At 35.1% G+C, this 14,504-nt stretch overlaps 1 protein-coding gene across 1 annotated transcript; it reads right to left on the bottom strand.

The window, feature by feature from the left end:
- On the bottom strand, window positions 1-13,099 carry fgf10b (fibroblast growth factor 10b). The gene is made up of 3 exons (XM_019104540.2): window positions 12,384-13,099; window positions 1,656-1,759; window positions 1-722 (listed from the first exon to the last, which is right to left on the bottom strand). The coding sequence occupies exons 1-3, from the start codon at window positions 12,700-12,702 to the stop codon at window positions 531-533; spliced, it is 615 nt and encodes a 204-aa protein (XP_018960085.2). The 5' UTR covers window positions 12,703-13,099; the 3' UTR covers window positions 1-530.
- Window positions 13,100-14,504: the final 1,405 nt, after the last annotated feature.

Raw genomic sequence — 14,504 nt, 5'->3', positions numbered from 1 at the left:
GAGGATAACAAAATAGACTTTATTTCACAGGATTAGAGGTTATCCATTTAATATGCTTTAAATGTTTTTTAGAGTATTTTATTTAAATACAATACAAATAAATAACTTATTTATTTCAAAGCAGTCCAAAACAGTTTTCAGAAGATACAAATTCCCCATATTCATCCCCACTCTCTCTTTCTCTGTGTTGCATGAAGCTTCAGAGCCTCTACAAGATAATCACATCCATCAGAAAGAAATGAAAGCAGATGTTCTTACGCACATGATCCTATTAAAGAGAAAACTCTTGCACACATATTCCATAGTTTTAGATTATTGGAATGATGTACAATGGAAATAAAAGCCTGCATTCATAAACTTTGCTCTTTTGAGCATGCATGTTTACTATCTAATGTCAACCGGCATGAGGATAAAATTTCATCTAGTGCCATGAATCAAAGAGCTCAAAGGAGCGCAGCTGCTACAGAGAGTCGCATGTGTACAGTCTTTCTCGCGATCTCTCTCCGTCCCATCAGCATTATGAATGAAAGTCACACCAGTATGGGTAAGAAGTGTGTAGCGGTGTTCTTCCTGCGGGTTTTTCTCCCGCGAAGAGGCTTTCCATGAGCACTCAGACCTACAAACATCTGGCGCTTCTTGTTCCTCCACTCGGCGGATGCGTATGTGTTATAGCCGTTCTCCTCGATGCGCTCCTTCAGACGGCAGTTTAAACCATAGTTTCTCTAAAATGCATGAAACAAAGAGTTATTACATTTCTGCACACCTAGTCATGCTGGTTTTTGAAACATGGCAGCAGTTTTCTGCTGGTCTACAGTGGTCTGTTAGCTCTAACTAGATTTAAGTACACAGGCTATCCATCTGATTAATCCTATAGACCTGCTTGCACTGGCTAATGACCATAAATGGTAATCTTGGACCAGGTGGAAACCATTTAAATGGATTCACTTAATTGTTGCTTCGTCACAATGTTAAAAGTAATGCATATATTGTATTGGATGCTAAAATAAGTCAGCTTTTAGTTTGTTTTCCCTTTAAAAAATTGTAAACACGATGACTGTATCCCGACTACAGCAACACTGTCTCAACCAATGGCGTGAGTGTTTGGCGGGGCTAAGTTTTTGTTTGACCAATGATTAACAGCGCTGCATAAATTACAGGCATTACCTTTTTGTTCAGCAGGTATAGCTAAAGAAGTGATTTTAAATTATTTATTTATTTATTTCATTTTTTTGGGATGATTTATTTGTGGTACACCTAAAATATAAGCTATTTATTTCTGTGTATAAAGTCCCATTTATACTGTGAAAAATAACAATAATATAAATACGTGAAAAAATTATCTTTATATTAAGTAAGCGAAATATAAACTACAAAATAATAGCAGCATGAAACTGTAGTAATATCAAACTGATGAACTTTTTTTTCTATTTTTATTTTATTTTTCACCCGTACCCCCTTATTCATTAATAAATTGATAATTATATAAATGTTTATTTTATCCTATTTCTATTTATTTATTTTTATTTTACACCAGCATCCTCTTGCCTAGAGATCCCTGTAATCCCTGTTGATAAAATTGCACAGTCATATCTATATTTTAATGACTGTAAGTTTTTATATTTGTATGGTTTTATGGTTTGGTGCAGGATACTCACGGCTCCATACAGTTCTCCCTTCTTATTGATAGCCAGGTAAAGGTTACTGCCGATTCCTCTGATGGCAACGATCCCAACATCCACTGATGTGATTTCCAGAATACCTGAAATACACAACATATTAACTGCAAGGAAGAATATAGAGGCTTTCGTTCAAAACAGAGCAAAGCCTGCTTGAAATTATTTGCATATTATTATTTAGGTTAAATTCTAACCGTTTGTTTTATTAAATATATTTTAGTTTTAGTTCAGATTTAGCTAACAATAACTCAGAAAACCTTTGCAACCACGGAGCAACACCTTGAAACCATGGCCGTGACTTTTGCATGCGCAAACTCTCCAATTAATTTAATTTTTTATTTTAGCAAATCTTTAAATTTTTCCGGTTGTGCTTCATAAACTCAACGAGGAGTAACATTTTGTGTGGGGGAAATGATGTAATGTTTTTTTGTTTTTTTTTTTTTTGTGAGGTGGTAGGTGGGATTACAGTTTTGGTTGACCTTTGCTCACCTGCACATTTTAATTCAGCTCCTAAAACATCGAACACACACACTCTCTCTCTCTCTCACACTGGAGCATGTGACGCCTGGCTATCAGAGCCTGATAACCCCAGCGGCTGCGGGTGTGAACCCTGCGGCTGGACTTGCGGGGGGTTTGCTGTGGCTGCCCTTTGATCAGTGCAAAAGTGTCGAAAGATGCTTCTATCATGACAGCTAAAGTCACCACTCAAAACAGTTCTGCTGCCTACCTACGAAGAGGAAGATGCACTAGATGCTTCCTCTGTACAGCAACTCACAGATCTGTGTCTGTGTTTCTCTGGAAATCACTCCTGTCCACTGTGGCTGCTCTGTGATTTGATAGAGTCTGTGTGTCAATTGTTTAGGTTAAACATGTGTGCATATCTTTATATGCGAAACTGTATATCAGTGAGCACATCACTATCACTCAATATTTTAGTTTTTCTTAATTATCTGCATCAGATTACGCTGATAATGGATGCAGATAATTAGCTGCTGTGGAATCTCTCAAATAGTTTTTCCCTGAATTAATTTTTTTTTTTTTTTATAAATATATGAAAAAAATGATTAATGATTATGAAGATATATAATATTAAATACACTATATTTAAGATGTCAAGATTAAATTACCTGTTTTTCTTTGCATATTATATGTATACTTATGACTTGAAATAAAATATTAAAAACTACTAAAGTAATTGAAATAAAATTAATAAAATCAGTATAGTAATATTTAAAAAATAATAATAAAAACAACAAAAACTCAACTAAATTACTAAAACTAACTAAAATTAGAATGAATACAGAAAATCTGAAAAATAATTAAAAATAACCAATTTAAAACCTTTCATATTGAAAATATATAATCTCATATTGTCATGACTTAATGATATTGGTTAATGATAATTGGTTGGGCAAATTTTCTCTAATTATCTCTAATATGTCTGAATGTATATATAGAAATACACATATTAAAGAGGACTGATTTATGATTATTTTTCCCCAAACATACCTCTTTTTTTTCAATACCAGGTTTCAAAATTACTAAGCAGTTTTTTACTGTATGTTGTCTGAATTAGCAATCAAAACGGTTTTCGGCCATCACATGAAAAAATATCTGTACTGTATCAGCCGACATTATGTGTGAATGTGAGGGAGCGAATGTATGCACAGGTAGTGTGTGCACTCATCTATCCGTTTACGTGTGTGTGTGTGTGTGTGTGTGTGTGTGTGCGTGTGTGTGTGTGTGTGTGTGTGTGTGCGTGTGTGAAGTGGCTCCACTGGGGTCTCAGGTTGCAGGTATCAAGTGAGATGGTAAAACTATCCGAGGGCTCTGTGTCCTCTCAGTGCTGGGATGAAAGCATGAAAGGAAGGAACAACACAGACAGGATGACAGTGAGACGGATTAGAGAAGCTTCAATGATCAGTGATCAAAGACGAGAGAGACGACAGCAGACCGGAGCTCACTGCAAAAAACTCAGTGAAGCTCCCACACACACACACACACACACACACACACACACACACATCCATTCAAACCCAAACCACCAACATGTTCACGTGAAGCACAAATGCAAGGCTAACGTACACACATGTCTGACTACCATATGTCTGTACCACACACATACAATACACATCAACCAGAACCAGGTACATCCCAGGTAAAGATGCTCTACGAGTCAAAAAAGCTGACAGAAATCATTTTAATCTAAAGGAAGATGCTATAAATTGTGAAATTTCTTTAAAAAACTATTTTTTTTAAAGATGACTTGGAGTCCATCATATCACAATTATAGTTAACTAAAATTAAAACCACAAACATTTGTTACTTAAAATACAATAAATGTTATAATTGAAATAAAAATTAATTATTACTAATTAATTGCTAATTGCCAAGGCAACATGACTCATTTTCATTTAGCTTAACTTAATGTACTAAAACTATTATTAAAAACTATAAAAGTATCTAAGCTAACATTGCATTACCCTGAAAATATTTGGTGTAGAAACAATTTTCACTCAGACACTGTTAGTAAATTTTACTAATAATGCAGTGAAATGGCAAGTAACCCACTGAATTAAACATGGAATTTTTAGGGAGGAAGACTGAAATAGTATTTTCTTATAAAACATACTCTAATAGCCTTTGACTTTTTGGCAATTTTTAAAAATATTTTTATTATGTATATTTCTTCCTCAATAGGGAGGATGCACCCCATAGAGTTGGTTGATGAAGCTTAAATATAACAGTTCTTGCATATTCCCACACACATCTATTTGTGTTAATAGTTTTGATGACGTTACTATTATTCTAAAATGACAAAAATAAAGCACTAATTTCCACACTGAGCCTTGCTTTGAAGTTCCATGTCAGTGAGGCCACACTTGACTAACCACAAAAAAGAGAGCTCGGAGAACAAGCCAAGCCATTACAGTAAATGTGTTTGTAATCCCACCTTCCATCGCATACGAGCCAAACACCTGCGAGAGCGACCGAAACGGAGAAAAACCTCAGCAGATGTCGAGCAGCGCACCAGGAGGTCAAGTTTAAACTGGGCCTATTTGCTGGTTTTTCTTTACATGCTGCCTTGTTTTCCCGAGCATGTCATGCTCTGCTGCACGTTACTAAACGCTGCATCGCTGGCTTGCAGTTGTTTGCGCAGACGTGCATTTTCCACAGCCCTCTGCCAAAATCCACTTGTTTTTTTGTGCTGGCATAATGTCTGGTGCCTAAAAAATGCAAAATAAACAGTTGTAGTTTTTGAGACTGAGGAAAACAGCATTGTGCAAATCATTGCATCATGCCTAGTTGTCACTGATATTGAGGCGTTTGTGTTCATTTTATTGTGTTGGTGGAGCTGTGAAGCCATCTGTGGCACACATGGCAGCGTACTGGTGGTCTCCTGTACGTCCGGCTCATGCCTGAAGCATCCTGACTGCTTCCTGTGACAACTACAAAGAGGATGTTTGAAAACATGATAGTGGACTATAGTTCAGACACAACAAATAAACCATTCTGTCACAGCTGATATTTAGTCTTTCATTCTGTATAAAGGAATCAGGGTATACACAAATAAGCAAAAATAAGTACATCAAAGAAGCCACTGTCTCAAAAAAGAAAAAGAAAAAAACATGGTATTACCACTGTTTAAAAACATGATATACAAGGGTATGTGTTAGGAATTGTACCATTGTACATGTTTTATATGTTGGGGAAAATATGGTATTACCACTGTGCATGTGTTTTTAAACATTTTACATTAGTATATTTTGAAAAACAACAAAAACATGGTATTGACATGTTTCATGTTTAAAAAAAAATATTTACCGCAGTATGTAGTATGACAAAAACTTGGTATTAGCACTGTGCATGTTTTTTTTTAAATGCGTGTCCTTAGTATACAGTATGTTGAAGAACAACAAAAATATGGTATTACCATGTTTCATGTTAAAAAACATGATTTACCTTAGTAAATGATTGGAAAAAAACAACAACAGTAAAACATGGTTTTACCACTGTGCATGTTAAAATTGTGATTTACCGTAGTATATATTGGAAAAAAACAAAAACAAACATGGTATAAAAAAAAATTTTATGTTCGGAAAAATATGGTATTAACACTTTACATGTTATAAAATATGATTTAACTTAATATAGGCAGGGAAAAAACATGGCAATACCACTGTGCATGTGTTTTTGAACATTTTTACCTTAAAATGCAACAAAAAACATGGTATTACCATTTTTCATGTAAAAAATGTTTTACCTTAGTATTTGTTGGGACAAAAACATGGTATTAACACTGACTGTTTTTTTTTTTTTTTTTACATTTGACCTTAGTATAGCCTATGTTGAAAAACAACACAAACATGGTAATACCATGTTTCATGTTAAAAAAAAATATGATTTAGCTTAGTACATGATGGGAAAAACACACACACACAAAAAAAAGTTAAATGTGTAAATTGCCACATTACAAAATGTGTTTAAATTTTTTTTATGGGGGGGGGGGGGATGGTGCATGGTATTACCACTGCAGATGTTACAAATGTGATTTACCTAAGTAGAATATGTTTGGGAAAAAAATCCACAAAAACATGGTATTACCATGTTTTATTTAAATAAAAAATATGATTTACCTTAGCATATAGTGGGAAAAACAACAAAAAAATTGTAAACAAGAAAAAAAAGTTTAAAATGGTATTACCACTTTAAAAATGTACAAAAAAAGTTAAATGTTTATTTACCATGTTACAAAATGTGTATATTTTTTAAGGGAAACATGCTATTACCACTGTACATGTTAAAAATGTGATTTACCTTTGTGTTTGGGGGAAAAATCAACAAAAACATGGTATTACCACTGTGCATGTTAAAATATGGATGAAAAAACATGGTACAACAACAACAACATGAAAGCATCTTAATTAAAGCTTCATGAAATTGGATAAAAGCATCTGCAAAATGACTAAATGTAAATGTAAACAACAATTAAAACATGGTATTACCACCGTACATGTTAAAAAAAAACATGGTAGGCTATAGGTTGAAAAACAAAAACAAAAACACAGTAATTATATGGTATTCCAATGCATTTCAAAAATACTATGCTACAGTAGTACCATGTTAGTTCAGACCTGTCTAATTTTTAAGTAAGTGACAGACTTGAATCCAGTGCACAAATATTCAGTGTCTGCTGGTCTTTTTTAACATGTGGTTTAGTAAGCATGAGCCATGATTGGCATCAAACACCAGTGCAGACAGACAGACAGCAGACTCCCGCTTTATCAAACAGCATCAGGATACACGTGGGACAGCTTTACACTGGAATCCCCATAAAAGCTCATAAATCTGTTGGAGTCTCTCTCAAGGACAGACCAGACGCTGCGTTAAACACCCCCACTGTGCTATAATCATTAGTCAGATTCAATTCCTTAAAACTTTTATATACAATTCAACCTGCCATACTCAGTGTAGGACACCAGGAAAGCTCTAGTTACCAACGTCTGACTGTTTTAGTGTAGAACAAATAATGCTAAAATCCACTGCAAGCATTTATATCCCACCAATTTAAATCTAATAAAATTACATTTGTTGTTACAGCTGTGTAAAATAAATAAAATAAAAGTTGCTGTTGCTAGTCAACAAGAAACATTTTACTTATTTTACTTAAGTAATGTGAACAGGAGTGTAAAAATAAGTGAACAAATGGCAAAAAAATAAATTGACTGACACAATTTTGAAAAATAACAGTTATTGGTGTTGTCAGCTGAAAAATAAAGTCGTTTTGGATGCAAAGTTTTATATATTTTGATAAAAGATTAAAAAGGGAAACCAAGTTTTCATTGGAATAATTTTTGCACTGATGAAAGAACACTAAAAATAAAACTCAATTTTGATTTTGTGCTTCTACCTGATGGGATCCTTAACATTCCTTTTCATAAACTGAAGTGTATAGAATTATATTAAATAGCATTTATTTCAATGCAGACTACCGTTTAAAAGTGTGGGGTCGGTTTTTAATGTTATTTTAATGAAAGAAATCTCTTATGCTTAACCAAGGTTTCATGTAATTGATAAAAATACAGTTAAATCAGTCATACTGTGAAATAGTTTTACAATTTCAAATATCTGTTTTCTATTTGAATATATTTTAAAATGTAATTTATTCCTGTGATGCAAAGCTGAATTTTCAGCATAATTTCTCCAGTCCTCAGTCTCTTTCAGATTTGCTTCTCAAGAAACATTTTTTATTATTATCAATGTTGAAAACAGTTGTGATGCTTCATATTTTTGTGAACTTTCATTTGAAATAGAAACCTTGAAATTATAAATGTCTTTACTGTTACCGTTGATTGATTTAATGCACACTTGCTTAATAAAGTATTAATTTTTTGATAAATAATTCAATCTTTCTGAAGGTAGTGTACATCCAGCATGTTTTTTCATGATATTAGACAATTTCTTGCAGCATTAAATTAACATAATGACCTGCATCTAACATTATCCCAAAAACAGATTCATTGATGCATTTGTGACATGAGCTGCTGAAGATGTGCATCATGGTCCTCAGAATGATGTCACGCCCCTCACAGGCCCATTGTTTGTGTTTTTTATTCAGAAGCACAAAGGCCAGTGTTTCCCAAATCATGTCTTGCCTAAGGACAGCATCACTACTGCAGTATCCATTTCCACCAACACTGGATCTGTGCTATAAAGACTAGTGTAATTTCACCCGCTGAGGATTATTCTTTTGTCGGAGCCCATTGTTGAACGTGAAAGATGCTCACCTTTGATGTGTTGCGAGCGATATTCACATCACACCATTCATGAAACTCTGCCTGCAGACTAACAGTAGCTGCTCTGTTTCTAACTCAACTAAATCACGCACAGGATGTGATGCACTACACACAGATATGTTTAAGATATATCAACATGTATAATCTTACAGGAGAAAAAGAACCATTTCAACCATTTAATTGCATTTTAGTTGAATATTGCAATTTGCATACTGGTTAAAAATGCATTGGTCAAAATAGAATTTTATAGGTTCATTAATGAAGTCTCTATAATATCTCAATTGTTTCTCAAAGACAGAATTTTCAAAATTAAACTAAGCTTGGAGTCAGTAAATGTTTTTTGTTTTTTTTTTCCAAAGAAATTAATTCATTTTTTCAGCAAGGATGCATTAAAGTGATCCAAACTGACAGTAAAGACATTTATATGAATGCAAAATATTTCTATTTCAAATAAATGTTGACGACTATTTTCAAAAATGTTTCAGCATATCACAATGATTTCTGAAGGATCATGTGACACTGAAGACTGGAATAATGATGCTTTACATTACAAGATCTAATTAATTTTTTTTTAATATATTCTGATAGAAAAAAGATATTTTAAATGGCAATAATATTTCACAATATTACTGTTTTACTGTATTTTTAATCAAAGAATCTGTGATCAGATACTGAACCTACAATCAAAACCCAGGGATCTCGATATGAACTCAAACATTTCTCATCAAATTCAGCTGCTCCACATTCATTTTACAGCTCTGTACTCATACTGTGTGTCAACAATTGTCTCATTTGTGTCTATTTTTACTTCTTTCAGGATAAACATCTGAGATAAAGTGGATATGGTGGAGCAGTAACATGTTCCTCTGGGATCACATGTTGATCACTGACACATTTGTTTTGCTCGTTCTCACCGTCAAGAACTTTAACCAAATGTGATGTTTGGGTCTCTCAGGAGGCTCTTTAGGGCTGGTTAAAGTTGAGAGCAGTTAAGTGAGAACATGTGAATTACTGCTGCTGTTCCTGACACACACACACACACACACACACACACACACACACACACACACAAACTGTAAGCTCACGCCTATAGAAATAAGAGCAACCAGCTGTGCTGTACACCACTTAAATTAGCTACTCACTTGTGAATAAATGAGTTGTGAAATTCAGAAAGACAGGGTTAAAATGGCACAGCACTACAGAGAGATCCATATATGTTTAGTTTAACACTCTAATGCTGTTTCTAAGGCATCTTTGCTAATAAAAGCACATAAAACTAGAGCCTACTAATGCAAAACACACTGACACAATGCTAAAGTAAACACTGATATGTGTTTGCTTGGATGTTCTGAGTGCTTGCTAGGGTGTTCTGGGTGGTTGTTTCCTGGCGTAAATCAAATGATCCCTCAAGTCTGTTTTATCATCCAGCAGGCAGAAGAAGTCTGATCACCTGATGAGGATTGCTGATGATGTTTGACTTTAGCTGGGTGTAGTTTGCTTTGTCTGGTTGAGTGTTGTGTGTCTGTCTCACAGATGAGACTATCAGGAGGAAACTACACAAGCACACACACACACACACACACACACGCACAGATCTGACAGACATTTCCTCTCAACGCCTGATCACCTCTGAGGGTTACATGTTAATCAAGTGACATGTTTACACATGATGTCACAGTGATGTCAGATGCTTGACAAACACACATTGCCCCCTAAAAGGATAACTCAGTGGCCCAGTACATTTCCATTCTGATCTCAAATAACCTAAAAAATAAAATTTTATAACTAGAGTGTGCAATTTCTTAAATGTTTAGAATTTAAAGTACTCTTTATTTACAAAAAGATTGTTCAAAACAGAAGCTAAGGAGGTCAGATCAAACTTTTATTGCTCGGAGGTTGCTCTTTAATTTACATTGGGTTTCATTAAAGATTTTTCTTCTAAAAGGAGAAACATAAATAAAACCAATTGAGTGAACAGTTGTCCTACACTGAAAAAAGGTTCAGAAGTTGTCACTGGGACAGTACCTTTTCAAAAGGTAAACTTTTATACCTTTTAGGTACTAATATGCACACTTGAAGTATTAATGTATACACTCCAGGTACTAATATGCAGATTATAGGTACTAATATGGACATTTTAGGCACTAACATGCACACTTGAGGTACCAATATGCATATTTTAAGTTCTAATATGTACACTTTAGGTACTATTATGCACATTTTAGGTACTAATATGTACACTTTAAGTACTAATATGCACACTTGAGGTACTAATATGCACAATCTGGGTACTAATATGTACCTTTAAGGTACTCTAATGGACCCTTTAGGTACAAAGATGTACCACCCCAGTGACAGCTTTGAGATATCTTGTCATGGCACAGTTTGAGACCTTGTTGAGATCTCTTCTGAAACCCAAGAGGTGACATACTTTTTGTCAGGGGACAATCTGAGAAACAGTAGACATCTCACTGCTTTTTAGAAGAAACAACACAAACAACCACACACGGCTAAATCAAGACGCCCCATGGTGTTAAAAATGAAGGGATGTCAGTACGAAACACCAGACAAACATACACACACACGCAGAGGAAACAGGAAGACCCTTATCAGCAAATGGGCTCCATATGAGTAATGGCTAATTAACTTGTTCTGCGTAAAACACTGAAAACACATTTTGCATCTCCCTGATGGGCTTATAATACTTGAAAACAAACCAGACCCAATCTAATGAGAGATCCATGACTCTGTTAGGTATATACACAGCCATTGCAAACAAAAGCTTAAGCTTTGATCACATTATAAAGGATGTGTTTCCTCCTTTGCTGCGTCAGGGGAAACATTTACGACAATATGTGGGTTAATTGCTCTCAGGTTTCTGGGTGTCAGGACACAATTATGCATTTAAGAGGATATTGCATTGAAGAGAACAGTTCCTTAATTGCTTAACGTTAATTTTGTTTTGTTTTTTTTTTTAGAGGGTATTTTTTCCTTTATGGGGTTTAAATATTAGTAATATTATTCCTGTGTGGTTCATTTAGACAGACCAGCCTGAATTTAGTTTCACATCAGGTGTTTTGCTTAGCCTATAATTTGCAAAAGGTTTTTAACAAATATTTCAGGCTATAGAAATGTTATGAATAGAAAGCCTATATAATAGAAATGCCATAAAACATTTGATTTATATGCATATTTAAATGTAAAAATGATCTATTATTAATAAATGTATTATGAAAAATTTATAAAAAGTCATTCCTTTAATTATAAAAGTAAAGTTTACTAATAAAAGTAATAATATTCCTAAATTATTTTCTTTATCTAAATTTAAATTAAATTTAAATTAATGAATGTATTAATTTAATTAGAATTCAATTAATTCGCAATCTATCTAATCAATTAAAAATCATTAAAGTACTTTCAAACTATTATACGCTTCATTAAACTTTAGATATTTTGAGAAATATTAACAATGCATCAATAGCTTCATCAACTATTGACCGGTTAAGCGATAAGCAATTAAAAATCAATAGAGTTTAAAACTAATTAAACCAAATGAATAGCCTATATTTTTTTATCTAGTTCTTTTTATTATTATTCACATCGGAATATGATGCGATTTAAATCTAAATGAAACAGTTCAGTTCATAACTTTACCGTTACCAGTAGATATTATTGCATGATTAGTAGGCTACATCCAATCACGTCAGTTGTCAAATTCTAATCGGGATTAATAAAACTCTAAATTGTGCCTTTTTTGTGTCTTTCGCTGATGAATGCATCTTCTTAACAGTTAAGGTGATGTACACGTGATAACGTTTCCAAACACTCGCAGTCGCGACGTTTTTGTTTGGCCACAACTGACGTGATACTGAATAAACGCAGTGTTGTTATTTATTATTAGGAGACTCACTGTAGGGATCGTCTTTGCTTTTGGTGCCGTTGACTCTCCCGTCTTTCCCGATCCTAAGGAAGAACTTCTGGAAGGAGAAGAGTTTCCTCTGGCGCACGTCTCCCTGGAGGTGCACGTAGCTGCGCACATGCCGGCCGGAGGTGGAGGCGGAGGCGGATGAGGAGTTGGCGACCCTGGGCGCCCGATGCACGGAACATGCGCTGCGGCAGGTGACGCTGGACGCGAAGATCGCGGAGACGGCGAGCAGATAGACGACACACACCGACCAGCATGCAGACACACTGTTACTCACTGTCCATCTCCTCATGGTACTCCTCATGGAACATGCTGCTCAGTGAATGTGCATGGATGCCTCTTGCTCCAGAGAACTCCACTCAAGACCGGTGAAGAAAGCATGAAGTTGTGGAATTAGGTTGAGGAGTAATTCTGTGAAGCTTCTGATGCTGAGATAAAGCGCTTTATTAATCCCTTTTGGGAATGATTATCATGGCAGCACTTATTCCTCCTGCGTTTCCTGGGAATGTGTGTCAAAACGACCTTGTTCGTGGCATCCTGTCTTCTGATGTGATCTCTTACCTCCAGGAGGTTCACAGAAATGCTGCTGTCTCTCTCTCAGTTCCTCACCCCTCCCTACTCCTTGTCTGTCATTCGGTCCCTTCCTCTATTCTCACACTCACATGTAGCATTTGCTCCTCCTTGTGGTGCCCCCCACCCCCAGAATTCCCTCCAGTCTGGGTCTGTAGGTGCGGGGTTTGTCTGATAGGGCTTTTGTGAATGGCTGTTATCTGGAGCTCTTTGATAGTGGACTAGGAAAAGAGCACAGACGCATGAGAAGATGAACAAACCTAACCAGAGGCCACTCTTGATTGGTCCCATCTGATGATAAGAAGCTTTTAGTTTGATAAAATTTCAGACTCATTATGTTTTGTCTTTTCTTTTTGTCGCGGATCACGTCCCTTTCACCTCATACAATATCCTGAGGTCTAAATCAACAGTGCTTGAAAAGACAAGACATTAGTTTTGTCTGTTACACATTACATATCATTGTTATTCTGTGGAGCGTGTTTATGAATTGATTATTTTATTAGAACCACAGGCGTTTAATTGAAATGTTACAATGAAGAAAACAATTAAAAGCGAAAGATCTTATAGTCAAATTTACGAAAATTCTAAATTGGCATCAAAACAAGAAATTCAAATCACAGAAAGATTCTAAAAGATTCTACACTGCGGAAAAAGTCAGTAAAAATAATGCACAATATATAATGTTAATATGAAAAAAAATTCCATTTTGAATTTTCATGCGTTGTACCCATATTTGGAATTATGCATTGCATTGTGTTTTAGGATTATAGGAAATGTACGTAAATATAACAGATAATGTCCTGGCAATTTCATATGATTTTACATTAATAAGAACATTAACTTCAGTGCTGCTCCAAACCACTTTTATTTTTCAGTTGAACATAAAAGGAGATGTTTTGAAGAATGACCACGCTGCTCTTGTCCATCAGAAAGACGTTAAAACAGTAGTCCATAATACTTAGCACTCACACAAAAGACGACAAATTGAAGAATGTCAAATTATTTTCCCCTTTTGAGTATACTAGAACAAGAACTAAACGCGCCTCCATTTCAGCCCTCAAAACTCAGTGGAAAAGTTGACTTCTACAAAGATCATTGATCCCACAGTTATATGGTGTGTTGATGAACTAAAATGTGTTTTCAGTGGCCAGTGGCTTGTGTGGTTTGGTTTATCTGCCTTCTCAAACATCACTATCTTATCTACATTTCCTGCTTTGTTTCCCCCTAAAAGCCTTTTCTGGATTCTTCACTGGAAGTGAGGCTGGCTTCTTGCCCCTTTAACAATCACACCAATAATCTGTTTATTTTTTCTTGAAATATGCAATCATGAAAAATCATAGTGCTGTAAACCTTATCCAGTCTAGTCACACATTCCTGCATTTTAACATGCTGCGAGTGTGCAACATGCTTTGCTTTCTGTGAGGCTTTATTTTTTGTAACCCACGGATAAAACTCAAATAAAATCAAATGCTGCGGTAGCCAACAACCACCCCGAATGTGATCTCACGGTTGAGGATTTTATTTGAAAAACATGCA

Source organism: Cyprinus carpio, chromosome B5 (genome assembly GCF_018340385.1).
Source record: "Cyprinus carpio isolate SPL01 chromosome B5, ASM1834038v1, whole genome shotgun sequence".
Lineage (NCBI taxonomy): Eukaryota > Metazoa > Chordata > Actinopteri > Cypriniformes > Cyprinidae > Cyprinus > Cyprinus carpio.
This window is presented reverse-complemented; position numbering and strand designations above follow the sequence as displayed.

Coding starts and splice junctions, on each gene's coding strand:
- fgf10b (XM_019104540.2), bottom strand. CDS start 12,702: ATGAGGAGTACCATGAGGAGATGGACAGTGAGTAACAGTGTGTCTGCA. Junction 1,760..12,383: donor AAGCAAAGACGATCCCTACA/GTGAGTCTCCTA, acceptor TGTGTATTTCAG/GTATTCTGGAAATCACATCA. Junction 723..1,655: donor AGGGAGAACTGTATGGAGCC/GTGAGTATCCTG, acceptor CATGCATTTTAG/AGAAACTATGGTTTAAACTG.